Raw genomic sequence first — 26,726 nt, 5'->3', positions numbered from 1 at the left:
TGTTGGGTGGGGTTGGAAAGAACGTTGAGGGCAGATATGACAGGGGCAAAGGCCTGGGGACAGGGAGTTTCGTGGGGCTGTAGAAAACCCAGAAGCCTATGGATGGACTTTAATCAGAGGAGCCTCATGATCGTATTTGCATTTTAGAAACCCTCCCCTGGAGGTAGCATGGGAAATAGCAACAGCATATGGGACTGAAGGTAAATAGACCATGTAGCTGTGTGCTGTTATCCTAGATCCAGTGGGAGGGTCAAGGTGAGAGCAAAGGCTGTAACAGTGTGGACAGAGAGGAGGGAATAGATTTGGTAGATAAAGGGCTAGAAATGGCTATTCTTTTTTAATTAAAATTTTAAACCATTTTATTTATTTGAGAGAAAGAGTGAGTTAGAGAGCACAAGCAGGGGGAGCAGCAGAGGGAGAGGGAGAACCAGGCTTCCCGATGAGCAGGAAGCCCGATGTGGGGCTCAATCCCAGGACCCTGGGATCATGACCTGAGCCGAAGGCAGACGCGTAACCAACTGAGCCACCCAGGCTCCCCAGAAACGGCTGTTCTTAATGACCAGTGAATTAGATTGGAAAGAAGGGAGGAGGAAGTCAAAAGAATGACTCTAGGGTTTCTGGATGGAGCAACTGGGTGGATAGTGAAATGGAGCACAAAGATAAGACGTGGTGGAGGATTAGGAGGAGCCAAGGAGCTTCATTGTGGACATGCTTGGTTGGAAGTGCCTACAGAAACGTCCCATGGGCAGCTGGATGCGAGCATAAAGTTCCAGGAAGACTTCAAAGCTGGAATTACAGAAATGAAACATATCTGCAATTAGGAGGTGGTGGAATTGAGAGCTCACCCCGGGAATGTGAACTGAGTGAGAAGACCAGAGTTTCCAAGACCACACCCTGGGAAACATAGCTATTCAACAGGTGAGCACAGAAAGAAGAGGTAGAAAGGAGCCCGAAGAAGAATGACCAGAGAGGTAGAAGAATCAGAAGAAAGCGTATGCTGGATATTCTCCATCTGCCCCTCCTACTCTGCGTTCTTCCCTTCTTCATCCTGCTCTGTGACCCCTGTGGACTGCATCTACTGGCTCTCTCACTCTCTGGCTTCTAGAGGTCCGCAGCTGGGAGGCACTGACAGAGAAGGGAGGGCCAGAAGAGAGAGAGAAGCTGGGTGATTCCTCCTGTTGGATTCTGGATTGTTAGTGGCTCTGTTCCTCTACTCAAGTCCACACTCCTGTTGTGCATGCATAGCTGAGGTTCTTTCGTCTCTGCAGACCTAAGGGTGGGAAAGGTGGTCCTACTGTTGCTAAGTCCTTAGGTCCCTCATCTTCCTTTCCTGGTTCACCTTAATCCCATCTAGAGCTTTTCCAACAGCTCCTTCATTAACCTCTGTCCAGTCATTCCTGTTTCTTGCCATCTGCATCCTGTTGGGATCCTCACCTTTACAGAGTTCTAGCACAAAGCCACAGAATGAGTTTCAAGGTGGGGTGGTCTCCAGCGTCAAATGCTGTGAGACCTTGTTTGATGAAGGCTGAGGAGTCCATGCTATGTAGCAACTGGAGGGTGTTGTGGCCTCAACTGGCACAGGCTAAGGGAATGATGGGCTGGAGCCTGATGGCAGTGCACCAAGGAGTCAATGGAGAGGCACTGACCATTCCTTTGAGGAGCCTAGCTATTTAAAGAGAAGAAGGTGGTATTTTGAGGGAGCTGCAGCATGGTGTTTTCTTCCTTTGATTTAAAAAAAATTTTTTTTAAGATTTTATTTATTTATTTTAGAGCGAGACAGAGAGCATGAGTGGGGGGAGGGGCAGAGGGAGAGGGACAAGCAGACTCTGTGCTGAGTGTGGAGCCCGATGCGGGGCTCCATCCCAGGACCCTGAGATCACGACCTGAGCTGAAATCAGGAGTCGGATGCTTAACCACCTGAGCCACCCAGGCGCCCCTCTTCCTTTTATTTTAATGTTGAAGGGACTTGGGCACGCTTTTAGCCAGTGGGAAGGAGCTACTAGACAGAGAAAGCTTGGAAGTGAAGGAATGGGAAACATGAATGGATCCATGCCCAGGACTGTAGCAGGAGCTGACCGGAGGGATTAACCTTGACCACAGAATGCTGATTTCTTAGCTCAGAGCCAAGGAGTGAGTGTAGATGTGGACAGTAAATGTGTACTGCTGTGGGGTAGGGAAATGAGGGGGTTTCTTCCTGACAGCCTAAATTTTCTCAGTGAAAGTTCAAGGGCAAGGAAATTTCAAAATTGCAGTTGTGAACAACAGGGGAGAAACTGATCAGGGACCAGTGAAGGTCTCAAAAGTTTGCTAAAATAAATGAATAAATGATTGGTTTAAATGATATAAACCAGAATGCAGCATGTGTGGAGAAGTGATAATGTCATGAGATACAGTTGGAAAGGTAGGATGTGTCTAGATTATGGAATTTGGTCTTTATATAGGCAATGGGGAGCATGAAATTTTTCTGGGTTTTTGTTTGTTTGCTTATTTTTTTGTCTTTTTAGTAATCTCTACACCTAACGTAGGGCTTGAACTGACAGCCCTGAGATCAAGAGTTGCATGCTCTACCCACTGAGCCAGCCAGCCACCTGCATCGAAGGTTTTTGATTAGTGGAGAGATGAAGAGAACATAAGACTTTTGGGGGGGGGTGAGTGGCGGCAAGGAGAAGTACTAAAGGTTACAAAGAGGCCTTAAAATAATCTAGGAGCTAGATAAGGATGTGCCTTATTTGGGGGTTGAGAGTAGAGATGACAAAGTTAAGAGCCACTGAGGAGCTAGATCCTATGAGACTAGTGGTGATGCCAACAGGTGCATTGGGGGATGGTTAGTTCCTTTCCCCAAATTCAATCCTCTCCCATCTTAATCCACCCTAAATATACACTCTGAGCCAAAGCAGGGTGCTTTCTGTGCAAACACTGGTTTGACATGAACTGCCTAGCCCCATCCAGATTGCCACACTGAAATGTCTCCTTGTATAGACATATACGAACTTCCACAGCATAGAGCTTAGAGGTGACTCAGATACAGGAACTACAAGAGAAAGAGTCGGAGATAAGATAGCAATTTCAGTTGGCTTTCCTGGGTGGATGTCATGATACTGTTGATCAAGAAAGATCACATTTGTGAAGGAAAATGATGAATTTTAGGTCCCGGGATGATCTATGTGGATTTGGGCCATTGGGGTTGAGAATGTGAGTCTGGAGCTTGGGAGGGAGGCCGGGCCTCGTGGCGCTGATGCAGGTGAGGCCTGTATGGGGCTGATGGTGAAGCGGCGGGGCCCAGGGAGAGCGGTACCTCAGAAAGACCGGGAACAGCTCTTTGAGGAATGTTCTCTGAGAGGGCAAGCAGAGGTGGACAAGGGATGTCAGGAAGGAAAAGGAGAAAATGCCAGAAAAACAGGAGGATACACAGAAGAACACAGCTCCTGACAGCCCAGATTGGAGAGTCCCACCAAGGAAGGGCTAATTGAGGATAATGGCATGGTAGCTTTTCCTTTTTACAAACAATACCACTTCTCTTCTTGAAGACTGATTTCTAATTTACAGTTCGGTCTACAAAATGGTCCCTCTTTTAACATCACTTACGAACAAATATTTAGAGTTGCTCTGAATCCCCCTAACTTTGTAGTTTCACGATCACCATCCAGAAAGCTGTGCTGTTCTTTGTGTGGAATTTGTTTAAAAAAAATCCGTTCAGCGGTTCTAAGGCCTTCAATCTGAACTCAAAATGTTACTTGAATTCCCTTTGATTTTCAAGTTCCACATCGTAGTAGAGTAGGTCCTCATACAGCAAGCCAGCCCCCATTAGGTGGCCCTGGGTCTGCATTTGAATATTTTCTAACTGCAACAGGTTCTCTTCTGAGTATTTACCCCAATCTCTGCCATTGAAGGGCTCCTGCGTTCCTGGTAAACTGGTTTCACTTGGGAGCTCTTGTAATGGCACCTGGCTCCTGGAATGGCTTTCAGCATAACCCCGCTCTCCTCTTTCACACTGAAGAGCCGGTTCATCACTACAGGATTGTAACAATTGTGTGCGGCTTCTAACCTTTCTGGAATCCGAGTCCTCAAGAGTGCATGCCAACCCCTCATTCGCATCAGTGTCCGTCAGGTGGGGATTCATGTTGCCCCCTTCCGAATTTTGTTGTGAGGCTCCTAAGTTTTCACCGGCAGTGATCTTGAGAGGAACATCATTTTGAGCTGTGTTCATTTCCTGAAGGCAAGGTTCATATTTATAAATGTCTGAGTCTCTTTCACGACAGTCGCTCTGGTCAGGATCTGAGGGAACTTCAGCAGACCATGGTGGTGTTTGTGGTACAACATCTACATTTAAAAATTCTAAGTCTCTAAGTGAGTAATGCCACTCTACGGCCTCAGATCGGAGAGCTGCGGCATAATCGCAGATGACCATGCCTGGGGTCTCATCCCCGGAGGGACTGTTACTGCCCAGTGATCCAGGCACGGTCAGTGGACCCTCAAATGTGTTGGTGTTAGAGGCACCTTCCAGATGAGTCTCACACAAACCTGAGTCTGGACCAGAAATGAGAGGGTTTTCAAAACAGTCCTCCTGATTCTCACACTTCTCCAGAATCTTCTGGCAGGGGATATTGTCCTTAGGATCCTCTGATGATATAACAGTGTCCTTCCTCACCCCCGAGTTCTCGTCCTCCGGGGGCTCACTGGCTTTGTGGCTCTTCTCACCATGTGCCTCTTCTTCAGTCACATTTCTTGCATCCTCTGAACTTGTTGAACTTAGAGTAAATAAAGACCCTTCATCAGAATCAGAATCGTAGCTGCTGTCCAATGGGTACTGAGGGTCAGGAGGAGCATGTTTCTGCCCTGGTTCCACGTCACTGAGTGGGACCGCACCGTGGGAGGCGGGCAGCCCTTCCTCAGCACTGGCCCCCTGGAGGCTTTGCTGCTGTGTGTCCTGCAAATTCAGGTAAGTGCCCACTTGCATTTCCTTGGAAAACTCCGAAGGTAACCGCTCATTCTCTCCAGCCCCCTGTGCTTTCGTATGCGTTTGCATTTGAGAGATAGAAGCTGCCATTTCTCCCGAGAGGGGTGCATTTAACTCACCCGAGTCACTGTGAATTGAGCCAGAGACAATCTGCAATCTGCCAGCTCGCACAGGGGCGCCCGCTGAATGCACGCTGGGAGAACCTTCCTGGGCCAGAGTTGCATAATTTACTTCCCCGAGAGCATCTTTCCTGTGGATGTGATCCTGCCCTGCTGGAATTCGTTGGTTATGACCAGCATTCGGCTGTCCTTGGAGAATGGAATGGGCTGCGCTGTCACTCAGAGGTATGTACTCCTTCCCACCTCCTGGCCCTCTGCTGTCCCCACACGGCCCCCTGCTCTGCCACCTGCCAGGCTCCCTTCCGCATTCTCCTAGAGGTCCGTTGGGGATGACGGCAGCGCGGGGGCTGGCAGGCTCTTGGAGAGGCCGATCTGTCCTCAGGTGCTGGGCGTTCCCTGCAGCTTCAGTGTCGTCACAGAAGCCCTTGTTTGAGTATGCGTTATCCGCGTTGTCCCCATTGTCGGAGCTGGGCCTTTTGCGTGCGCATCTCTGGTGCCACAGTCTGTCAATGAAAGGCCTGGCGAAAGCCCCCAGGCAGAAAGCCACAAAGAACGTGATGAACACGGCCAGGCAGACGGCCAGGGCGAGGTCCTGGGAAGTGTCTCCCTGTCTGCCAGCCGTGGGCACATCCCTGGGGCTCCTGGCCCCTCTGGGCAGCCGGCGCGGCCTCTCGCTGGCCGGGGCGCCCGCGGGGCCCTTCCTCCATGCGGTGCCAGGGCGCTCAAACCAGCCTGCCTGGGGCCTCTTGGATTGGCCTGGCCGGAGGCTTTTCACAGGCTTCGCAGGACCATGAGGAAGGTGGGTCTCCCTGGAAATTCCACTTTGGAGGGTCCACTGGTCTGCCTCCTCGTTCCCTGGAAGCGGGGTGGGGGGAAACATAGTGAGTGAACATGAAAGTAAGGCTCTGTGGGTCCTCCTCAGTCCTTACCTGGCTGTCTCAGGTGTGCATGGCATGACGGTACGCAGCTTTACTGACTGATCAATTGGTTGTAACCAACAGTATGTCTCCGGCCACGTACGCTTTTACACTGGCCGTCAGGCTTTGGCCTGCTACTTAGAGGCCCAGGAGGCTGTCCGTTTCTTAGGCTTCTTGCCTGATTGCTGCTCATGCGAGGAAAGAAGACGGGGACAGCTACACCGCTTCTCCTTCCTCTGACTCCTCCACCTACTGCCCATTTTGGAGAACATTCCATCAGCCCCTGCACAACCTCCCTTGGCTCTACCTATGTGCAGGGTATCAATTTCTTACTATGCCCCAGGGCTGGCAAACAGAAACATTCAGGTTTCTTACTGGCTCCTGCCATTCTGCCTTCCATACCCAGAATGCCAGTTGTGGTTTCTACAGAGGAGTGAAACAGGGTGACTGACATTAAGACTTCTCTGTGACCTGGGTGCCTGGGTGGCTCAGGCGGTGAGCATCTGACTCTTGGTTTCGGCTCAGGTCGTGATTTCATGGGTGGGGAAATCAAGCCCCCAGTGGGGCTCCACACTCAGTGGGGAGTCTGCTGGAAGATTCTCCCCTTCTGCCCCTCCGCCCACTCGCTTTCTCCCTCTCTCGAATAAATAAATCAATCTTTAAAATTCATAGATTTTGGGGCACGTGGGTGGCTCAGTCGTTAAGCGTCTGCCTTCGGCTCAGGGCATGGTCCCAGGGTCCTGGGATCGAGCCCTGCATCGAGCCCCGCATCGGGCTCCCTGCTCAGTGGGAAGCCTGCTTCTCCCTCCCCCACTCTCCCTGCTTGTGTTCCTTCTCTCGCTGTGTCTCTCTCTGTCAAATAAATAAATAAAATCTTTTTAAAAAATAAATAAAATAAAATTCATAGATTTCTTCTAAACCTAGTAAGCATGGCCATTTTCTACTTTAGTGGCAGTCATGAACAGAACAGAATCCAGGACTTATTACAAAAAATCTTACCTCCCCCCACCCCCACCCCCGCCCCTATACCCAGTTAGGAGTTTGGGATTTAGCCAAGATAGTTAATGGCAAAAAAAGTTTTCCAGAATGTTCAACTCTGGTAACATAGTCTAGCATTTTGGGAGAATGTCAGGGAACAAATCAAAGTATACTTTTGAAATATATGTGTTTTGTGTGTGTGTATATATATATATACATAAACACATATATACACACACACAAAACACACACACACATATATATAATATATATAACAAGATTATACTTTCATAGGGTTAGCAAGCATTTTATTTTATTTTAATTCCAGCATAGTTAACATACGATGTTATTTTCAGAGGCAAACGCTTTAAATAATCATGTTTTGTGTTTTAAAAGTTCTTTCTTTGATTAGTTATTTGTTAAGAATTGGGATTGGGGCGCCTGGGTGGCTCTGCTGGTTAAGCCTTTGACTTGAGCTCAGGTCATGATCTTGGGGTCCTGGGATCAGCTCAAGTTGTGATCTTGGGGTCCTGGGAATCTGCTCGAGCCCCACCCCCACCTCAGGCTCTGGGCTCAGCAGGGAGTCTGCTTCTTCCCCTCCGTCTGCCCCTCCCCCTGCTCCTGTGCATGCCCTTGCTCACACACTCTCTCAAATAAGTAAAAATCTTAAAAAAAAAAAAAAAAAGAATTGGGATAAAAATGTGACATTTTGGGGCTTTTCTCTCCCTGTGAAATTACTGTTTTTGACCAAATCCAATTGTTTCTGAGCAGTTTGAACTAGGTTTCTTTGACCATGTGAAGAAAATCATCCATGAACTGAGGGAAACAGGTACCAGTGATTATTCTGTGACACAGCCCGCGGCTGACTTAATCCCTAATCAACACTCTTGCTTTCAAGGGGACTGTCATGGTTTCCAATGAGACTAAATTTTCCATGGGCTTTTCTCAGTTCAGCTGGAACCACTTCAGAGAGGAGATGCCACTGACTTACCTACAGACTTACTGCAGATGACATTCCATGTTTTCCTCCAGGATTCAGAAAGGACCTTTTGGAAGGCTGCCACACTATAGTCACACTCCCGTTGGTTATCAGCCAAGTCCACCTCCAGATGGGGAAGTTCCAGAGCAATGACCATCATGGGTAGGATGGTGGTCAGAACATTGTTGCTGAGGTCTACCACCTGTTTGAGAAGAAACAAGTTTAGGGCAGTCTGTGAATCAAGACATTTAGAGACAAAATAAATACTAGTTACAGGTATTGTTTACATTGCTAGGGAGGCAATACAAATTTAGCCCTGATTTGAGAGTTAGAGAATACTGGGTTTAAATTTCTGCTCTGCCCCCTAGCAACTCTGTGAGCCTCAGCAAGCTGTTCACTTTTTAGGAGGCTCCTTCCTAGGGTTGTTGTAAGGGTCAGATGTATGTGAAAGCTTTAAGTATGGTGCCTATATTAGATGCCCAGTCCTTTCCCCTCCCTTCTTTCCTATGAGTTGCAATTTGTACTGTTAGACAAAACCAAGACTCCCGGTGGTTATCAAGGTCTAGAATTAGATACCAGGTCTAGAATTTCTGGAAGCACTGTGATCTTGAAAGTGACCAAAGACACTGGGCCATGAGAACATAGAACACAGAAGAATTGTGGTTGACCAGAAGTAGCAAAGAGAGATATTTTGCATCAACAATTATCTCAAGGGTGGTAGTACATTTCCCTGCATCCATGGCCACCTGGTATATACAAGATGACTAATTTTTCTAGTCTAATCAGGAACAAAGAGGAACCTGGGGACCAAAAAGGCTTCAGTGGCTCTAGAAACATAGAGCAGGATCTGCAGAAGTTGGATATGGCTGTGACATGATTCAGCAGGGAAGGCAGTTGGGTGTAGCTCTTGCTACCATTTGCAGAGTGCTGCTATGTACCAGGCATTCTACTGGGTGCTTCAACCTTCCCCTCCCCCTTTTCACAGAGGAGGAAACTGGGCTAGGTCACACAGTACATACCACAAAGCCCCTAGTACCAGGGCCTGGTACACAGCGGGTCCTCAGTAAATAATGGAGAAAGGAATGAATGAGTGGACTGGCAGAGTTGAGATCTGATCTAGCTCCACAGCTGTGTGACTTCCACTCTGGAACACGCTTTCTTGGAGCCTGGGCTCCCACTGCACGGGAGGAAAGGGCTGGGTGGAGGAGGCCTGCAGCAGGAGGTGTCAGGGGGTGGGGGGTCGTGGGGCTTAGGGAGGGGCAGGTTGGTAGTTAGAAGAACAGAAAATCATAAAAAAAAAAAAAAAATGTAAGCCTTGCTGGAAGGGGGAAAAAAAAAGGAAAAGAAAATTGGACCATCAATGAAAGCCAGAGCGGATAAATGTTATCCAGGTCAATGGTTTTATAAACATCAGGGAAAAAACAGCATTGGCATCTTGGGTTATATAAATTCCTAAGAAGAACTGATTCAAACAATCAAACAGCACCATGACCACGACCACTACGTGTAGAATTAGAATTCTCCCTGAACTTAGGTAGTGACAGTGACCTTTCCAGTGTTGAGTAACCAAGTAGTCTTGACTTCCAAAGGAAGGTTGCCAAAAACAGGAAGGAGGAGACTTGGGGGCTCGGGGTAGAAAGAACCACTTCGCTTGGCCAGGCCTTGCCTGTGATCAATAGCTTTCTTATGTACCCTTCCTCAGCAACAGAGTGGAATACTCCGATATTTTCCTTTTAGTGCACATCTGCATTTTCTTCATCCCAGCATCTTATTATATTACAAATCATGGAACTGAAAACAAAACTGGAGCAAGGACAGAAAACTAATAAAATGATTCAGGAGGAGTAATTTCCAAGGAAAGATTAAAGCAGAACAGTCTAATTTGCCTAAAGAAAAAGCCATCCACCATCATTTGAAAGGGGTGTACACTACAGAAAGATTGGAAGAGGCAACTAATGTTGCTACACAAGTCACTGCATCTAAGAAGAATGGGAAAGATTAAGAAAAGAAATGCTAATTTGAAATGCCAGTGAAACTTACTTCGTTCCATCTAAACGTGAGGATGAATTTATGGTTTGAAAACTCCATCTGGCTTCTGAAGATTCCCACATGGGAAGACACGTAGCATAGTGCAAGTACTAAATGCATCTCCCGAAAAAGAAAAAAACCAACATCTATTTTGATATTCAGCTTTCTGGTACCAAATAGTTCCGTCAAGTTCCAAAACCAGTTTTTAGAGTTATTGGCAAACATGTAGAAGGGATAATGGAGAAGGAGAAATTGTATGATTCTGGGCAGTTCAGGTGAAGCGAGAATTACAGATGATTTAAAACATTCTTGGGGCTAAATGTTTTATCCTAAAAACACTTTTAGTTTGCCTGTAGCATCTCTTACCTGTGAGCTACAGAACACCTATGAAGCACAGTAAAAATGCATAGGAAATAACAATAGACATAGGGCAATCACCACCCAAATACACCTATGATCAGTATACAGTATACTAAATGAGGTTCCCAGGCAACCCAACAACTCATTTGTGGGGAGCTGGGGAGCACTGCCAAGTTAAGCGGACTTTCTCATCTGCTCTGATAATTACTGCGGCAAAGATGCTCCCCAACGGCCCTGCCTTCTGGTATTCACGCCCTTGAGGAATCTCCTGCCCTGGAGCACAGGCAGGGCCTGTGACTTGGTTCTAAGCAATCGAATATGGCAAAAGCAATGTGATGTCACTCCCCTGATGACATTATATTAGCTTGTAATGTTTTTCTTGCTAGCAGGCTCTTCTTCAGGCTCTAAAGCAAGCCGCCATGCTGTGAACTGCCCTATGGAGAAGCCCACGTGGCTCAGGACTGAGGCTGACAGCCAGTAAGGAACCAGTAAAGAACTGAGCCCTCAGTCCCACAGCCCACAAGGACCTGAGTCTTGTCAACAACCATGTAGGCTTGGCAGTGGGTCCATCTCCAGCTGGGCCTTCAGGGGAGTCTCCAACCCTGGCCAACACCTTGACTGCAGCCTCTTAAAATACCCTTAGCGAAGGACCCAGGGCCTTGCCTGGCTTCCTGACCCCCAAATCATGAGATAATATGTGTGTAGTTTTAGACTAAATTAGTAGTTATTTGTGATATACCTATTCATGGCCATCATCCATTTATTCATTCCTTTGTTCAGCAAGTGTTTTTAAATATGTGTTATGAATTAGACATATGCTAAGCACTAGAAAACAAAATAGATTATGATGTATGTCCTCGAAGAGATTAGGGGGGTATAGGCATTAACAATTAACCATACCTAAAGCTAAATAATTTCAGTTGTGATAAATGCAATGAGGAAAAATCATAGCACATTGTAAGTGTATATAAAAGGGCAATGAATTCAATCTGGAGGCCCCAGGAAGGCTTGCTTGAGGAAGTGACATTGGAAAGATTCAGAAGAGTTAGTTTTCCCAGGCAAAGGATCAGCATGGGATCCCTCAGCCTTGGTGTGAAGACAGAAATGGAGTGCAGTGAGCAAGGGAGAGTGGTTTGCCATGAGGCTGGAGAGGTGGGCAGGGGCCAGGCCCTTGTTGGGAAAGCTCAGAAGGATTTTTAACAAGAAGTGGCACAATCAGATTTGTATGTTCAGAGAGTGGGATATTGTGGCCACTTTAGAATTTCTACATGCACTTTACATTTATAAAGACCTTGCTATGGGCGCCTGGGTGGCTCAGTTGGTTAAGTGACTGCCTTCGGCTCAGGTCATGATCCTGGAGTCCCTGGATCAAGTCCCGCATTGGCTCCCTGCTCGGCAGGGAGTCTGCTTCTCCCTCTGACCCTCCTCCCTCTTATGCTCTCTGTCTCTCATTCTCTCTCTCTCAAATAAATAAATAAAATCTTAAAAAAAAAAAAAAAAGACCTTGCTATATTCCAAGTACTATTCGAAGCACTTTATATGCATTAAAACATTTAATTCTCACAACCTTCTATGAGAAAGGAATGAAGTTACCTCTATTTTTCAGATGAGAAAACTGAGGCACAGAGAGACATGGTGACTTGACCAAGATGGTGTGGCCGCAGAGTGGCAAAGCCAACCCAGGCCACTGAGCCCAGAGCCCACCCACCTTACCACTGCCTCCCTTCCCTCCCTTCGATAGAGGAGGGACTTGGGGGCCCTGGCTGACAGGTGGCAGTTGGAAATTCATCTCCCACCTATACTTGAAGAACGCTTTTCTTAAACCTGGGAAAAATCAGCTGTCTATGTCGATGCTGTCTAATATGACAGCCCTTAGCCACAACGTGGCTTTTGAGCATTGAAATGTGACTCGTCCCATTGGGATGTGGGTTTGAAGTCTTAGCATGAAAAACAACGTAAAATATCTCATTAATAATTTGTATATTGGTTACATGGGTAAAAGATAATATTTGGGTATACTGGGTTAAAAATACATTACTAAACAAAATTCACCTCTTTTTTTACTTTGAATCTAGTTACTAGAGCGTCTAAAATCGCGTATGTGGCTCGCAGTTGGTTTCTACCGAATGATGCGGGCCTGTCTAAAGAGTGAGGGTCTGTGATGGAGGATATGGGGGACTGAATCTTTCCCCAAGACCTCGCTAGATGTCCCACTGGAAGCCCCCTGGCCTTTCTAAAGGAGCACTGTGGGGAGACTGTAAATTATCTCCCAGAGAAGAGTGGGGAGAATGGAGGAAAGTGCTTGGGGCAGGGGCTGAAGTGGCCAAGCCCGGAGCAGGGCTTTGGCCCGGGGCAGAGGCGGGGGTGGGGGGTTCCTCCCCTTCATAGCTGTCAGCATTAGTGAGATTAACTGCAAGGGGCCTGAGAGACAGGGGTCCGAGATGGGTCCGATGTTTGTTCAGAGCAGTATATGGTACGTGGTGAGTACAAGTATGGGCTGTTATTATGATCACTGTTATTATTTAGGGCCCTGTTTGGGTTTGGAAGCACCAGTGTCGCAGGCCTTCAGAGCCCCATATCGTCCCGTGCCCCGGGGTGGCTCAGAGGAGCCTCCTCAAGTGCTCCAGATCACACAAGACCCCAGGGACCTGTGACCCACCTTGCAGCTCAGGGTGGGAGTCTCAATTATAACCCAGATTGAATTTCCTGCCAACTGGTAAGTGGACACTTGGAGTTGGGTTTAATTTGATTTAGAAAAATAGTGTGCCAATTCTTGCGGCTGAGTATTATGTTCGAGTAAAATTCATGTCCATTACTGAGGTGTTTGAGTTCTGAGGCAAGAGAGAGACTTCAGCAATTTTAGCAGAGCCTTAAAATAGAGTTTTTGACTAACAGCCCCTACTCCTGGGTGTGGAGAAACTCTTCCATAGAAATACTCTTCTAATGCAATGGCCTGGATGTCTGCGTATTTGAAATACTCTAAAAGTCACTTTATAACCTGTAACTTCTTGAGGTCCTTGAAGACTTCTGGATGAATCCTGAATATCTTGTTGCTCTTTAAGTAGAGGTTTTCCAGCCGCAGGCAGTGCCGAAGGTCAGACAAACCGATCTGCGCTATCCCGTTGAAGGACAGATCCAGACTCTGTAATGACTTCAGTTTCCACAGTCCTGTTAAAATGGAAAAGCACGTTAAAGTACACACGGGTGGTATTTACTATTGGTTATCACGGTCAAACAGTTGTGACACCCTGCCGGGCTGTCCGTGCAGGACCCGCTGAACGGCGGAGGCTATGGGGATTTGCGCACGATGCACCGCGTAGGAAGGAAAAGGTTCTGTTTGCAGAGCAGCCTAGAGTGGGATTCCGATGTTCTTGGGGAAAAAAAGAGCCACATGCTGAGCCAGCGGAGGAAAAAGGCCGAGAGGGACCTGAACGGAGTGATCAATAGTAGTAACACTCCAGAGTTCTTGTTGATCCTGCAACATTTCTAGGCATTCGCTTATTTTTCAGAGGTAATAAGTTGTAGCGAGGTTTTTTTTTTTTTCTTTTTTAAGATTTTATTTATTTGACAGACACAGCGAGAGAGGGAACACAAGCAGGGGGAGTGGGAGAGAGAGAAGCAGGCTTCCTGCTGAGCAGGGAGCCTGATGTGGGGCTCGATCCCAGAATCCTGGGATCATGACCTGAGCCGAAGGCAGTCGCTTAACGACTGAGCCACCCAGGTGCCCCGAGGTTTTGTTTTCTGACAAAAAGAATCTAATTGGGTTTTGGTCTCCGGCTTTGTATTTCACTTGATTCCAGAGAGTAACCAGGAGGCCCATTTGGCACAGAACACAGAGGCTGGGAAGGAGGTGCCAGTCATAGCAGACTTCCAAATCTGATTTCCCATATGAGTCTCGTAAGGATGCCCTGCATTTTCACATTTCCCTTCTGCTCTATTCTTACATATACCTTGTGTCTCTCTCTCTCTTTAAAGATTTTATTTGAGAGAGAGCAAGCAAAAGAGAGAGAGAGCACGAGCAGAGGGGAGGGTCAGAGGGAGAAGAAGACTCCCGCTGAGCAGGGAGCCCGAAGTGAGGCTTGATCCCAGGACCCTGGGATCATGACGTGAGCTGAAGGTAGATGCTTAACCGACTGAGCCACCCAGGTGCCCCCCACATGTAGTTTGTGTCTTTAACCAACTACTACTTAGCAGATCACATTGGTTCAATTCCAGAAGGGTTTATTCCTTGTCTACTGTCTGCAAGATACTCATTATCAGACTGATTATACAGAGATGATGACTTAATGTAAATAGCTGTACCTCAATGTTATCTTATATTCACATCAGCTGTACAGATTAAGTAAGAGATCATTAGGACAACTCAATCAAAACATTATGAGCCAGGCACTTAGTGCTGAGGAAAAATAGAGCATAGCATCCTTGTGTCTGAGTGAGTGATAAGACATACACACAAGAAAAAGTACTAGTTACACAAACCGTTATACCCCCGCCATCCTACTATAAAATTAACTGTTGTTTGCCTGTCAGCCTCTCCATCAGATGATTAGTCCCTTCGGGGAGGAATTCATATTTTTGTTAACTCTTACAATGCCTGGAATATAATATGTATCCAATAAGCCAGAGGTCACAGTGTTTGACCCACACAGAGATTTAAAAATTATTGACCTAACAATAAAGATTCAGCACAAAAATTCGCATTTCTAGCTTCTCTTGAAAAATTAAAGTTCCAACTGGCACAAGATAATGCTTTGTGAGAGCTGAATGAGAGCTGCCTGCTTTAGCTGGGGCAGGCACTTATAGAAGAAGATGATTTCTTTGTACTCATGCCTCTACCAAAAACAGGAAAACAAAGGACAGGCCACGAAGCTGCATGTTTAAAAAAAAAAAATGGAAGAGAACCAAGGCTGATATTCAGCTGGCATAGGCTAGTAAGAAATATTTCCATATTGGTTTGTAAATAACCATTGCTGGGCCCTTGTGGGCTGCCCCACGGCCCTAGGAACCCAGCGGGAAAGCGCCGGTTATAGGCCAGTTGTTAAATATTTTGAATATAACCCCTAGAGAAAACATGTTTCTTCATGGAGTGAAGACTTTTTCCTATACGTTTTATTATGCAAACATATGGGTCTATGAGAAAAAAATGTAGCATAAGACAACAATATAAAAGAAGCTATGGTTTCCTTAACATCGTCATGGCACTTGCCTGGCTATATATATATGGCTGTGAGCTCATAGTTCCTGTAATATCTTGCTGCTTATTTGAATGGAACACGGACCCTTGGAGTTCCATGGAGGGAAGAAATCATTTTAAAACTCCTGTTTAACTGTATACTCTCTTTATGCTCTGAGCACTTCACAAACATTTCCTCTTAATCCTCACAAAGCCCTGGGTGTTGTTACCATCTTGTAAATGACAAAACCTAGGTGCAGTGAAGTTAAGAACTTGCCCCATGTCAAAGTAGGTAGAACTGTGGAGCTGGGATTGAAACTCAGATCTCTCAACCATTATTGTTTAACCATGAACATTTCATACAAAACAAACAAACAAAAAGGGCAAAAATAGTAAACATGTATTGTAGGACTCACAATATATATGTAGAGGTAAAGTGTATGACAAAAACTAGCACAAACACCAGGAGAAGAGAGGTGGAAGAATATTGTTCTAAGTTTCGTGTGTTACAGGCAAGTAATAGAACACCAAATAAAGATGTTAGGATGTATACTGGAAATCCCAAAGCAACCACTAAAACAACACAACAACAGCAGAGAATTACGTCTAATAAGCCTACAAAGGAGATAAAGAGGATTCATTTTAAAGATACACAATTAATGCAAAAAAGGGCAGAAAAAGGTAAAAGGGGGAACAAAAGAAAAAATATCGAGATGATAGAAATAATAGTTTAAAAACACTAAATAAAAGGCAAAGATTCCAAGTTTGGATAAAAATTCGAGTCAACGATATAATTCCTACAAGAAACCTACTTTAAATATAGAAACATGAGTAGGATACATGTAAAAGGATGGAAAAAATAGTCTTTTCTACAAATAGTGTTGGAATAATTGCATATCTTTAAAACTTCTATAAGTTATTCATACCATGTACAAAAAATTAACTCAAACTATTTTAAAACTATCATAAACCTAAATGTAAAACCTAAATTTAAACCTAAATATAAATAAATCATAAACCTGTAATATAAAATGTAAAAAAGTAAAGTTATAAAACTTCTAGAAGAAAACATAGGAGAAAAATCTTTGTGACTTTGGATTGGGCAAAGATTTCTTAGATACAACACCAAAACACAATTTATAAACTAACAAAGTGATGAACTGTACTTCACAAAAATTTAAAATTCTGCTCTTTGAAAGACATTGTTAAAATAAAAAAATACTCAAGCCACAGACTGGGAGAAAATATTTACAAGTCACATATCTGTGAAAACTCTTGTATCCAGAAGATATAAAGAACACTCAAAACTCAATAATTTAAAAAACATTAGAAATTGGCCAAAGATTTATATACATCATCAGAGACATACAGATAGCAAATAAGCACACAGAAAGATAATTCAATATCATTAGGCATTAGGGAAATCCAAATTAAAACCACAATGATATACCACTATACATCTATTAGTATGGCTAAAATTAAAAAGATGGCCCATATCTGGTATGGGTAAGAATGTAGGACAACTGAAATTCTTACATAATGCTGGTGGGAATTTAAAATTTAAAACATTTAAAAATTTAAAATTTAAAATTAAAAACAACCACCGCACACAACACTGGCGATTTCTTCAAAAGTTAAACATCTACTTGACATACAACTCAGCCATTCTCTGCCTAGGTTTTTTACCCAAGAGAAATGAAAGCATATATCACCACAAAAACTTAGTTTCATTATTCTTTTAATGTTGATAGGAACAGTAGTGATGATCCCTCTTTCATCTCTGGTACTGGCAATTTGTGTCTTCTTATTTTTTTTCTTGGTTAGTTTGGCTAAAGGATTATCAGTTTTATTTTTTTTTTTCCAAAGAAACACGTTTTGGTTTTGTTGATTTTATCTATTGTTTTCCCTGTTTTCAATTTCATTGATTACTGCTGCAATTTCTATTATTTCTTTTCTTCTGCTTGCTTTAGGCATACATTACTCTTACTTCTTTAATTTCCCAAGGTGGAAACTTATGTTATTGATTTTAGACTTCTCTTCCAGTGGATGCTTTTAATGCTATACATTTCCCTCTAACTGCTGCTTTTGCCACATCCTGCAAATTTTGATAAACTGCATTTTCATTTTCACTTAGCTTAAAATATTTTCAAATCCCTCTTGAGACTTCTGTGACACATGTGTTATCTAGAAATGTGTTGTTTAATTTCCAGAGATTTGAGGGGTTTGCTGCTTTCTGTTGCTGATTTCCAGTTTAATTCCATTGTAATCTGAGAACATACTTTGCATGATTTCTGTTTGTTACTCAAGTTTGTTAAGGTGTGTTCTATGGCCCAGAATGTGGTCTGTCTTGGTAAATGTTTCATGTAAGCTTGAAAAAAATGTGTATTCTACTGTTGTTGGAGGGAGTATCCCATACATACCAATTAGATCAAGTTGATTGATAGTAATATTCAAGTCAGCTACATCTTTATTGATTACCTGCCTGCTTAATCTACCAATTGACAGGGGAGTGCTGGAAGTTTCCAACTATAGTGGATTTTTCTAATTCTCTTTTCAGTTGTCAGTTTTTCCTCACATATTTTGACACTTTATTGTTAGGTGCATTCACATTTAAAATTATTAGGTCTTGGCACCTGGGTGGCTCAGTTGGTTGGGCGACTGCCTTCGGCTCAGGTCATGATCCTGGAGTCCTGGGATCGAGTCCCGCGTCGGGCTCCCTGCTCAGCAGGGAGTCTGCTTCTCCCTCTAACCCTCTTCCCTCTCGTGCTATCTCTCATTCTCTCTCACTCAAATAAATAAATAAAATCTTTTAAAAAAAATAAATAAAATTATTAGGTCTTCTTTAAGAATTGGTCCCTTTTCCCCTTTATATAGTGCTTTATTTATCCCTGATAGTTTCCTTGTTCTAAAGTCTCCTTTGTCTGAAATTAATATAGTCACTCCACTTTTCTTTTGACTAGTGTTTATCTAAATGGTTTATCTTTTTTTTTTTTTTTAAGATTTCGTTTATTTATTTGATAGAGAGGGAGAGAGAGAACACAAGCAGGGAGAACAGCAGAGGGAGAGGGAGAAGCAGGCTCTTCACTGAGCAGGGAGCCCGATGCGGGGCTTGATCCCAGGATCCTGGGATCATGACCTGAGCTGAAGGCAGACCCTTACTGAACCACCCAGGTGCCCTTAATGGTTTATCTTTCTCTATCCCTTTAGCTAGCAGCTTTTTTAATAATAGCCAGAAAAGACAGCCTAAGTGTCCACTAACAGGTAAACACATATCCATACAATGAATTCTGGCAATGAAAAGGAATGAACTTTTAATACATACAACACCATGGATAAATCTCAAAATAATTATGCTGAATGCAAGGAGCTATACCAAAAATGAAAGTACATATCATATGATTGCATGAATATAAAATTATGGAAAATACAAACAAATCTATAGTGTCAGAAAGGAGATCAGTGGTTACTTGGACAGAAGGGAGAGGATGGGTGGGAAAGATAAATTATAAGGGGCATGAGGAACTTTTGGGGGTGCAGATAGTTCATTATCTTGATAGTAGTGATGATCTCATGGGTCAGTGTGGTTCAGTGAGTCAAAGGACAGATCAAAGAGTGCTCAGAAGACAGAGGAGAAGGGGCCTCCAGCAATGTACAGACTTACAGAAGTCTGAGCAGTAACAACAGAATTGTTGATGGGCACTCTGAACTTCATATGAACTTTGAACTTTTGCAGAAAGAGAATGGAAATCACCTACAGTTACCCACTGTACCTCAAATCACAGAAGTGACCATCACAGCAAAGACTGGGATGGTGGGGAACAGAATTAGAGACTCAGGATGATCAAAAGGCACTAGAGGGGAAATGACATTTTTGAGCACCTGTTATGTACCATATGCTGTGAGAAATGTTTCACATGTATCATCACTCTCTGTGTTAAAGTTTTTACAAATACCGGGATGCCTGGGTGGCTCAATCGGTTAAGTGGCTGCCTTCGGCCCGGGTCATGACCCCAGGGTCCTAGGATCAAGTCCCACATTGGGCTCCTTTCTCACCAGGGAGCCTGATTCTCCCTTTCTCTCCCTCTGCTTGTGCTCCCTCTGTCAAATAAATAAAATCTTAAAAAAAAAAAAAATAAAGTTTTTACAAATACCATCTCTAACCTTCATATCCTCCCTGTATACACCATCATCCTCAGTTAAAAATAAACAGGCAAGTTTTTATAGGTTAAGTGTCTTGTTTAAGGTCAATTAACAGGTAGAGTAATACAAGAAATATAAGACTATAGAAGAAGAGTATAAGAGTTAATAAGAAGGATGGGACCAGAACATCCTAAGCATGGGGTGGGGGGGTAGGGACTTTGAAGGCAGAGAGTTATAAGGATACCCCCTTATTTGACTCCCTTCATAATATCAAGCTAAGATCCCCAAGAGGAGGGTAAACTTCTGCAGATGGGAATTAAGACTGTTAAGTTCAGTTACAACTCCTACATGAAAAGTTTCCATCTACTTCCAATTTTAGAGAATAAAGGTTTAATTGTATTAAGAGAACTGGTGGGGTCCTATAAATGACATTGTTTGTTTAGGGTCTCCCAGGAGAGAGTTGGGAGATTTGAGTAAACTCTTCCACAGTACTTGGCTGCATTTCTCAATGGGGGAAAGGTGTTCTTTTAAAAATTTTGCATGGTGAATCAATGTTGAGGGGGGTACTCAGGGAAGTTGGGAGGGGCATTCACAGGCTGAGGCATGGACATCAGAGGGTAGATTCCATGTTTCAAGAGAGGGGAGTTGAACATTGGGAGGAAAATACGGAGGCACTTTTGTGGAGAAGGAATTATTATTATTATTTTTAAAGATTTTATTTATTTATTAGAATGAGAGAGAGAGAGAGAGAGAGCACAAGAGGGAGGAGCGGGAGAGGGAGAAGCAGACTCCCCGCCGAGCAGGGAGCCCGATGCGGGACTCGATCCCAGGACCCTGGGATCATGACCTGAGCTGAAGGCAGTCGCTTAACCAACTGAGCCACCCAGGCGCCCTGGAGAAGGAATTATTTATTGAACTGCTTTCTGATGATCACATAAGCCATGGGAAGCAGGAATCTGATTAGCTTTTGCATTTAAGTGGCCAGAGGTGTTTTATTATGTCCAAGAAATTGTCTCAGTGTCTATTAGAAGAAAGGCCATAGAGGGTACGCCCAGACACTAAATTGCCTAGGAATGTTCCTTTGGACTATGAACTTCTTAAATGCTCTCCGAAAAGCGATAATCTGATGACACAAAACAATGATATTCAAGGGGTTACGGCTTCAAGTTCAAAGAGTATTAAGAATTGGAAGAGTATGGAATGGTCCTAGACAAGATATTTTATTCACAAGGTCAGCCCTCAATATGGTCAGTTTTATATAGGTGAGCCAAAGACCTTGCCCTCTTAGCTTACTGACATACATTCATGTTGTTATTTTAGAACCTGACCTGGTTTTGAGAACATAGGTTATTGGTATTTCCATAATCCAATAGCAATCAGGAGGAAATAATTCCCTAAAAATAAATAAGAATATAACATATTTTTGTTTTTACCATACACTGTTTTTTTTTTTTTTCTTTTTTTCCTCCACCAGTTTCAAAAGTCGGGTATTATTTCATCTCATTTGTAACACATTTATCTCTTGAGTTCCAGAAATTAGTGTGTTAAATGTCAGCCTGTCAAATCTGGTCTGTCAACCTTATTGGAATCCCAGTGAGATGTTGGTCCTTATACCTTTCCAGGTACTCTGTGGGCACTCCAAAAATATTGCTTGATGAAGGAGGAATAATTTAACTGGAGATTGATCCCATTGTTTTAAATGTTTTAAAACTAATTTTTCTGTCATTAACACTGTACTCCAGAGATCTGGGAGAAAGGTGGACTCATCAGTAAGCTTAAATTCATAGCTAGCTAACTGTTTTGTAAATTGCATTGGCGCCACCTCCTCTGGGTGTTTTCCCAACATGAAGGTTATTGGTGACATCAGAGCTGACCCTGAAGGTATGGGATCAGTTGACTCTGGATTAGTCAGTGTGAGCTTTCACTCTTACAAAGGTGGGCTTTCCTGAGTGAAAGCAACTTTTAGTTGCTTCTATAAGCTGTCACCATTTGAAGACGTGGGACATGGTTTATAAAAGTACACATGTGTTACAAGGCCAGTTGCTTGATTGCTACTTTGTGAGAATCTCTGATTTATTATTATTTTAAACAAGTGCAAGCACTTATATAAATAGGTAGACACAAATGATTCTCTGCTCATGAATTATAGTGGGCTAGGAGTTCCATCTACTGCAATAGTTATTTAACATTTTAAAAGATAACTTGAGATTTAGACAAAACCAAATTTATAATTTGTTTCTAAATAGACTGCTATTCTCAATTTGTGCCAAGAGAGTAAAAATAACTAATATTTGCAAAGTACTTTACAAGTATACAAAGTACTTTTCACATATTTTAATAGCTACCATTTATTATGCCAAATGCCATGTTACAGTAGGTTCTTGAAATACATTTTTCCTTTAATCCTCACAATTCTATGAGTAAATATTACATTATCAAGATGTTACCTTTTTAAAAAAATGTTTTTAAGTAAACTCTACCCCCAGTGTGGGGCTCAAATTCACAACCCCAAGATCAAGAGCGGCATGCTCTACCCACTGAGCCAGCCAGGCGCCCCCAGATGCTACCTTTAAACAGGCTTAGAACAAAGGAATCAAAGAACAAAGGGAAGGTCAGAAATAGAATGGTACTCCAGGCAGCACCTCCCCTTTACCAGCTTTTTCCCTCCAAAATGGGATTTCAAAGTCAGAGTGACTGAGCCACAGTCCTAAAATCATAGAATGGCAAAGGGATGTTACAGGGGGCTCAACTGAAATATGTGATGATTAGAGGAAAATAATTCAAATCACAAAATGCTATGGATAAAAGAACTCTGAATTATATCCAGTTAGGTTCAGGGCTTCCATTGGCCTTCCATCATCTATTGGTTTCATTCATCTCTCTATGGTTTCATCTGCTAGAGTTCTAACAGAATTTCAGATACATGATTTGCTCATTTCACTTTTTCTTCTCCTTTGTAAGTGTAACATTTTTCCTGATATTTTGGGGAGGCAGAAGTTCAACTAGGAAAAGATGGGGTTGTATGTGCATTTTATAGGGGTGTTTGATCCTTAAATGGAATTGTATTCCCTCTGACCTCCAATTAGTTCTTGGGAATTCATCTGCCTTAAGGAGATATGTTAAGTGGTGGGATAATATTTTGATATATTAATCTTTTATGTCTATATCTCTCTTTCTATTTCTCCCCATTCAACCAGAAAGTAGGCTCTGTGTTGATTACCCCAGGGGAGGCACAGTGCAAGGCAGAAAACAGAGGAGTCTACAAGTCTTTCTGGCTTTTGTTTTCAAAGGCCTAAACCTTTAGAGGAAAGGAATTTCTAGATCTAAACAGGGTTTTGAAGAAACAAAAAAATGGGAAGAATTTTCTCCAAACTGAAAAAACTGAAATGTTCTCCGGCTGGCAGGGGTAAGGGACATCACACACACACACACACACACACACACACACATGCATGCATGTGCACACACACACACTTGTTAGGGTGTAAGATTCTAGAGCTGTGGTACAAATTTGGGGAAAAGCAGAGGAAAGCTCATGGAAGACTGATGTTAAGTACAACTATCTCTACACCCCTTCCCCAACTGACCCTACTAGAACGGGGGCTCAGAATCAGAAATTATGTTGAATTATAGACAACAGAAGGTTATATCTCTAGTACACTTCAATTTAGGGGTTGAAATTCACATCTACCATACTCGTTAAGAAATATGTTATATCATATGGATATGTGTAGCTATAATGATGATCATCAAAGAGTTATAGCAAACAAAATGGCAATAGTCTAAATGTTGTTTGATTAACCCAGTTATAACATATGTATATATAAAAACTATTCAACTATTTAAAATATTATTTATGAGATTGCTTAATTATATAAAGATGTTCAAAATACACTGATATGAAAATACAAATTATGAAATACTATGGAAAGTATCCAATTTGAAAGAAAAATATGTACATAGGCATGAGGAATAGACTTAAAGCATATATATAGTTGATCCCTGAACAACACAGGGTTGAGGGGTGCTGATCACCCACAAAGTAAAAAATTTATATATAACTTTAGCTCCCCCAAAACTTAACTACTAAAAGCCTACTGCTGACTGGAAGCCTTACCTGTAACAGAAAGTCAATTAACAAATATGTTGTATGTTATATGTATTATATACTGTATTCCTACAACAAAGTAAACTAGAGAAAAGAAGATGTTAATAAGAAAATCATAAGGATTGGGGCGCCTGGGTGGCTCAGTCGTTAAGCATCTGCCTTTGGCTCAGGTCATGATCCCAGGGTCCTGGGATCGAGCCCCACATTGGGCTCCCTGCTCCGCGGGAAGCCTGCTTCTCCCTCTCCCACTCCCCCTGCTTGTGTTCCCTCTCGCTGTGTCTCTCTCTGTCAAATAAATGAAATCTTTAAAAAAAAAAAAGAAAATCATAAGGATTTTAAGGAAGAGAAAATATATTTACAGTGCTCTATGGTATTTATAAAAAGAAATCCATATATAAGTAGACCTGCACCATGGTCAACTGTATTACATGAAGGACTTATGTTTTTTCCTTTAGATTTTTCTTTAATTACTAAATTTTTAGTAATGACGGGTTTTTAAAAATAAGAATAATACAGTAAAAATTACAAAATACGATGCAATTAGTTTATACTTTACACTGAAAATTCCTGCACATTGCTTTTATGGAAAAGCTTAGGGAGAGAAGACTCCTCCCCTTCTCACACAATTCTGTTGATTTGATGACTGGGATAGTCATTCCTTCACCTGGCAGGCTACTGTCAAAATGATGCTTAACACAAGACCAAAAGCTGGAGAAAAAGCAAAACAATAAAAATATGAAAGGAAAGAATGGAAAATAAGAAAAACTAAATATGTATAACTTGGGATGGAGGAAAAAAAGACAATATCCTTACATTTTCTTTTTTAGCAGAATCTATTTTCTTAATTTTAATATTTTCTAAATAAAATATTGGTGATTAGTTAAAGAGCTCCAACATGTAGATTACTGAGTGCCGGAAGAGATGAGAATTTATTAAACAACGGGAATATGTGGAGTATCCTATTAGAAACCAGGATAAAGAATTCTGATTTTGGGGCACCTGGGTGGCTCAGTTAAGCATCTGCCTTCGGCTCCCGTCATGATCCCAGGGTCCTGGGATCGAGCCTCACATTGGGCTCCCTGCTCAGCGGGAAGCCTGCTTCTCCCTCTCCCACTCCCCCTGCTTGTGTTCCCTCTCTCGCTGTGTCTCTCTGTCAAATAAATAAATAAAATCTTAAAAAAAAAAAAAAGAATTCTGATTTTGATTTGATAATAAGAAAGTTTACGTATTGATCATACATTAGCATATTTCTAGTCTACATTTGGAGGACAACTAGACAACCAGATGCAAAATGTATTCTAAGAAAACAAATATTATAAATATGGCAATATAATCTGAATTGTGCTACACATTGAAAGTACATGAACTAGTTATTTCTTAGTGCTTTCTATATGTAGTAGCAAATAACTAATAATCAAAGTAGGTAATTGGAAATCATGCATTATTATTTAGCACTTAAATACCTCCTTGTGTCTCTTGACAAATCTATATTACATTAATGTAGGTTACAGTAATGGGAGATTAAATTGCATTGGCTATGAATTCCACATATTATAACTTGAAATTCCACTAAGAAACTCATTTATTTGTCCTGATAAAATTGCTTTACTTTCAGTGGTTTCTTCAAAACTGGAAACAAACATGGAATTCTTACGGGCATAAAACATCTCCTTGTTTCTTGGTCTAGTCCGTCTTTTAAAATTGTACTTACCCTTGGGAATGTCGGCAAGTTTGTTTCTTTGAAGAATTAACAACTTTAGAAACGGAAGCCCGTGCCTCCAGCTGCTTCTGTGGCGTTTCCCCCACGAGGACTTAGCACTGCGTAGATCCAACGCGATGGAGAGGAGGGAACTGTTGCTGAGGTTTAGTACTTCCAAAGCGTGGAAGTGTGCAAGAGGGCTTAAGGTGATGTTCGGATTGCGATTGTTACTGAGGTCCAGATGTTTTGTATTCCAGTCTTCTTTTCTCATGTGTGACCGTAAGAGAGCCCTAAGGAAACTGGCCCTTGTGTCCACTGTGGCTGCTGGCTGGGGTTTGTCCACATGGATATCATGCTTTCCGGTAAAGGAACAATTTGTCAGAAGATACCCATTCCATTGGCACTCCGAACTGAATAAAAGACTGCTTTTTCTGGATGGGTTTGTCATTGTTCCAGTAAAATAAAGACCTATTAGCATTGTTAGGACTCTGAAATGTAGGTTTTTCATAATGCCTAGAGAAAGGAAAATGGACTTATTCAAAATAACGTATATGAAAATTAACAGCAAATAAGCGGAAAATTCAATTTTTTAAAAAAGATTTTATTTATTTATTTGAGAGAGAGAGAGATAGCAAGAGAGAGCATGAGGGTAGGGGGAGGAGACGGAGAAGCAGGCTTCCCACGAACAGGGAGCCCGACATGGGGCTCAATCCCAGAATCGTGGGATCATGACCTGAGCCGAAGGCAGACGCTTAACCGACTGAGCCACCCAGGCCCCACAGTTTTCAATTTAAGATTTAGGAAAATTATTTTGCCTTGATTGCCAATTTAAGTGCATGTTTGATTTCTTAGAACTTGGGGCATTAAAATGTAGCTAAAAAATGGTAAAGCTATGGGGCGCCTGGGTGGCTCAATTGGTTAAGTGTCTGCCTTAGGCTTAGGTCCCCATCCCAGCCGGGAGTCTGCTTCTCCCTCTTCCTCTGCTCCCCCCACCCCACGTGCTCGCTTTCTCTCTCTCTCAAAGTCTTTTAAAAAAACGGTAAAGCTATAGTATACAATTACATTTATGTCACATTTTAAAGAAACAACTCCCCTGATTTTTCAGAGAATACATATTCACTTGGGCCTCACCTCTGTGTCTGTTATTCCAGGAACACTCACTGTGCAGTCTGCTTTGGATGGAAACTTACCAAGATTAAAGACTTCTCTGTTTTCTTGCTGGTCCTTAGTACTGAGCAAAGTCTATTATGCTTATCTACAACCTGTAA

The 26,726-nt window shown here is 42.7% G+C and overlaps 1 protein-coding gene across 2 annotated transcripts; it reads right to left on the bottom strand.

Moving 5' to 3' along the window:
• Positions 1 to 3,507: 3,507 nt before the first annotated feature.
• On the bottom strand, positions 3,508 to 26,122 carry LRRC66 (leucine rich repeat containing 66). Of its 2 annotated transcripts, XM_035005002.1 has the most exons (4): positions 25,471 to 26,122; positions 13,337 to 13,506; positions 7,963 to 8,152; positions 3,508 to 5,931 (listed from the first exon to the last, which is right to left on the bottom strand). In XM_035005002.1, the coding sequence occupies exons 1-4, from the start codon at positions 25,964 to 25,966 to the stop codon at positions 3,731 to 3,733; spliced, it is 3,057 nt and encodes a 1,018-aa protein (XP_034860893.1). In that variant the 5' UTR covers positions 25,967 to 26,122; the 3' UTR covers positions 3,508 to 3,730. The 2 variants fall into 2 exon arrangements, with proteins under 2 accessions (XP_034860893.1, XP_034860894.1); XM_035005003.1 differs by lacking the exons at positions 13,337 to 13,506; positions 25,471 to 26,122 and adding an exon at positions 9,991 to 11,681.
• Between the last annotated feature and the right edge of the window lie 604 nt (positions 26,123 to 26,726).

The sequence above is a fragment of the Mirounga leonina genome, unplaced genomic scaffold (genome assembly GCF_011800145.1).
Source record: "Mirounga leonina isolate KUSES-001 unplaced genomic scaffold, KU_Mleo_1.0 Mir_129, whole genome shotgun sequence".
NCBI lineage: Eukaryota > Metazoa > Chordata > Mammalia > Carnivora > Phocidae > Mirounga > Mirounga leonina.
The sequence above is the reverse complement of the archived record's forward strand: the minus strand, read 5'-3'. Positions and strand labels throughout refer to the sequence as shown.

Excerpts from the sequence above, each read along its gene's own strand:
- LRRC66 (XM_035005002.1), bottom strand. The coding sequence starts at position 25,966 with ATGAAAAACCTACATTTCAGAGTCCTAACAATGCTAATAGGTCTTTAT. Across the intron at positions 13,507-25,470 it reads ACTTGCCGACATTCCCAAGG|GACTGTGGAAACTGAAGTCA; the intron begins GTAAGTACAATT and ends CCATTTTAACAG. Across the intron at positions 5,932-7,962 it reads CATCTGCAGTAAGTCTGTAG|GGAACGAGGAGGCAGACCAG; the intron begins GTAAGTCAGTGG and ends CCCCGCTTCCAG.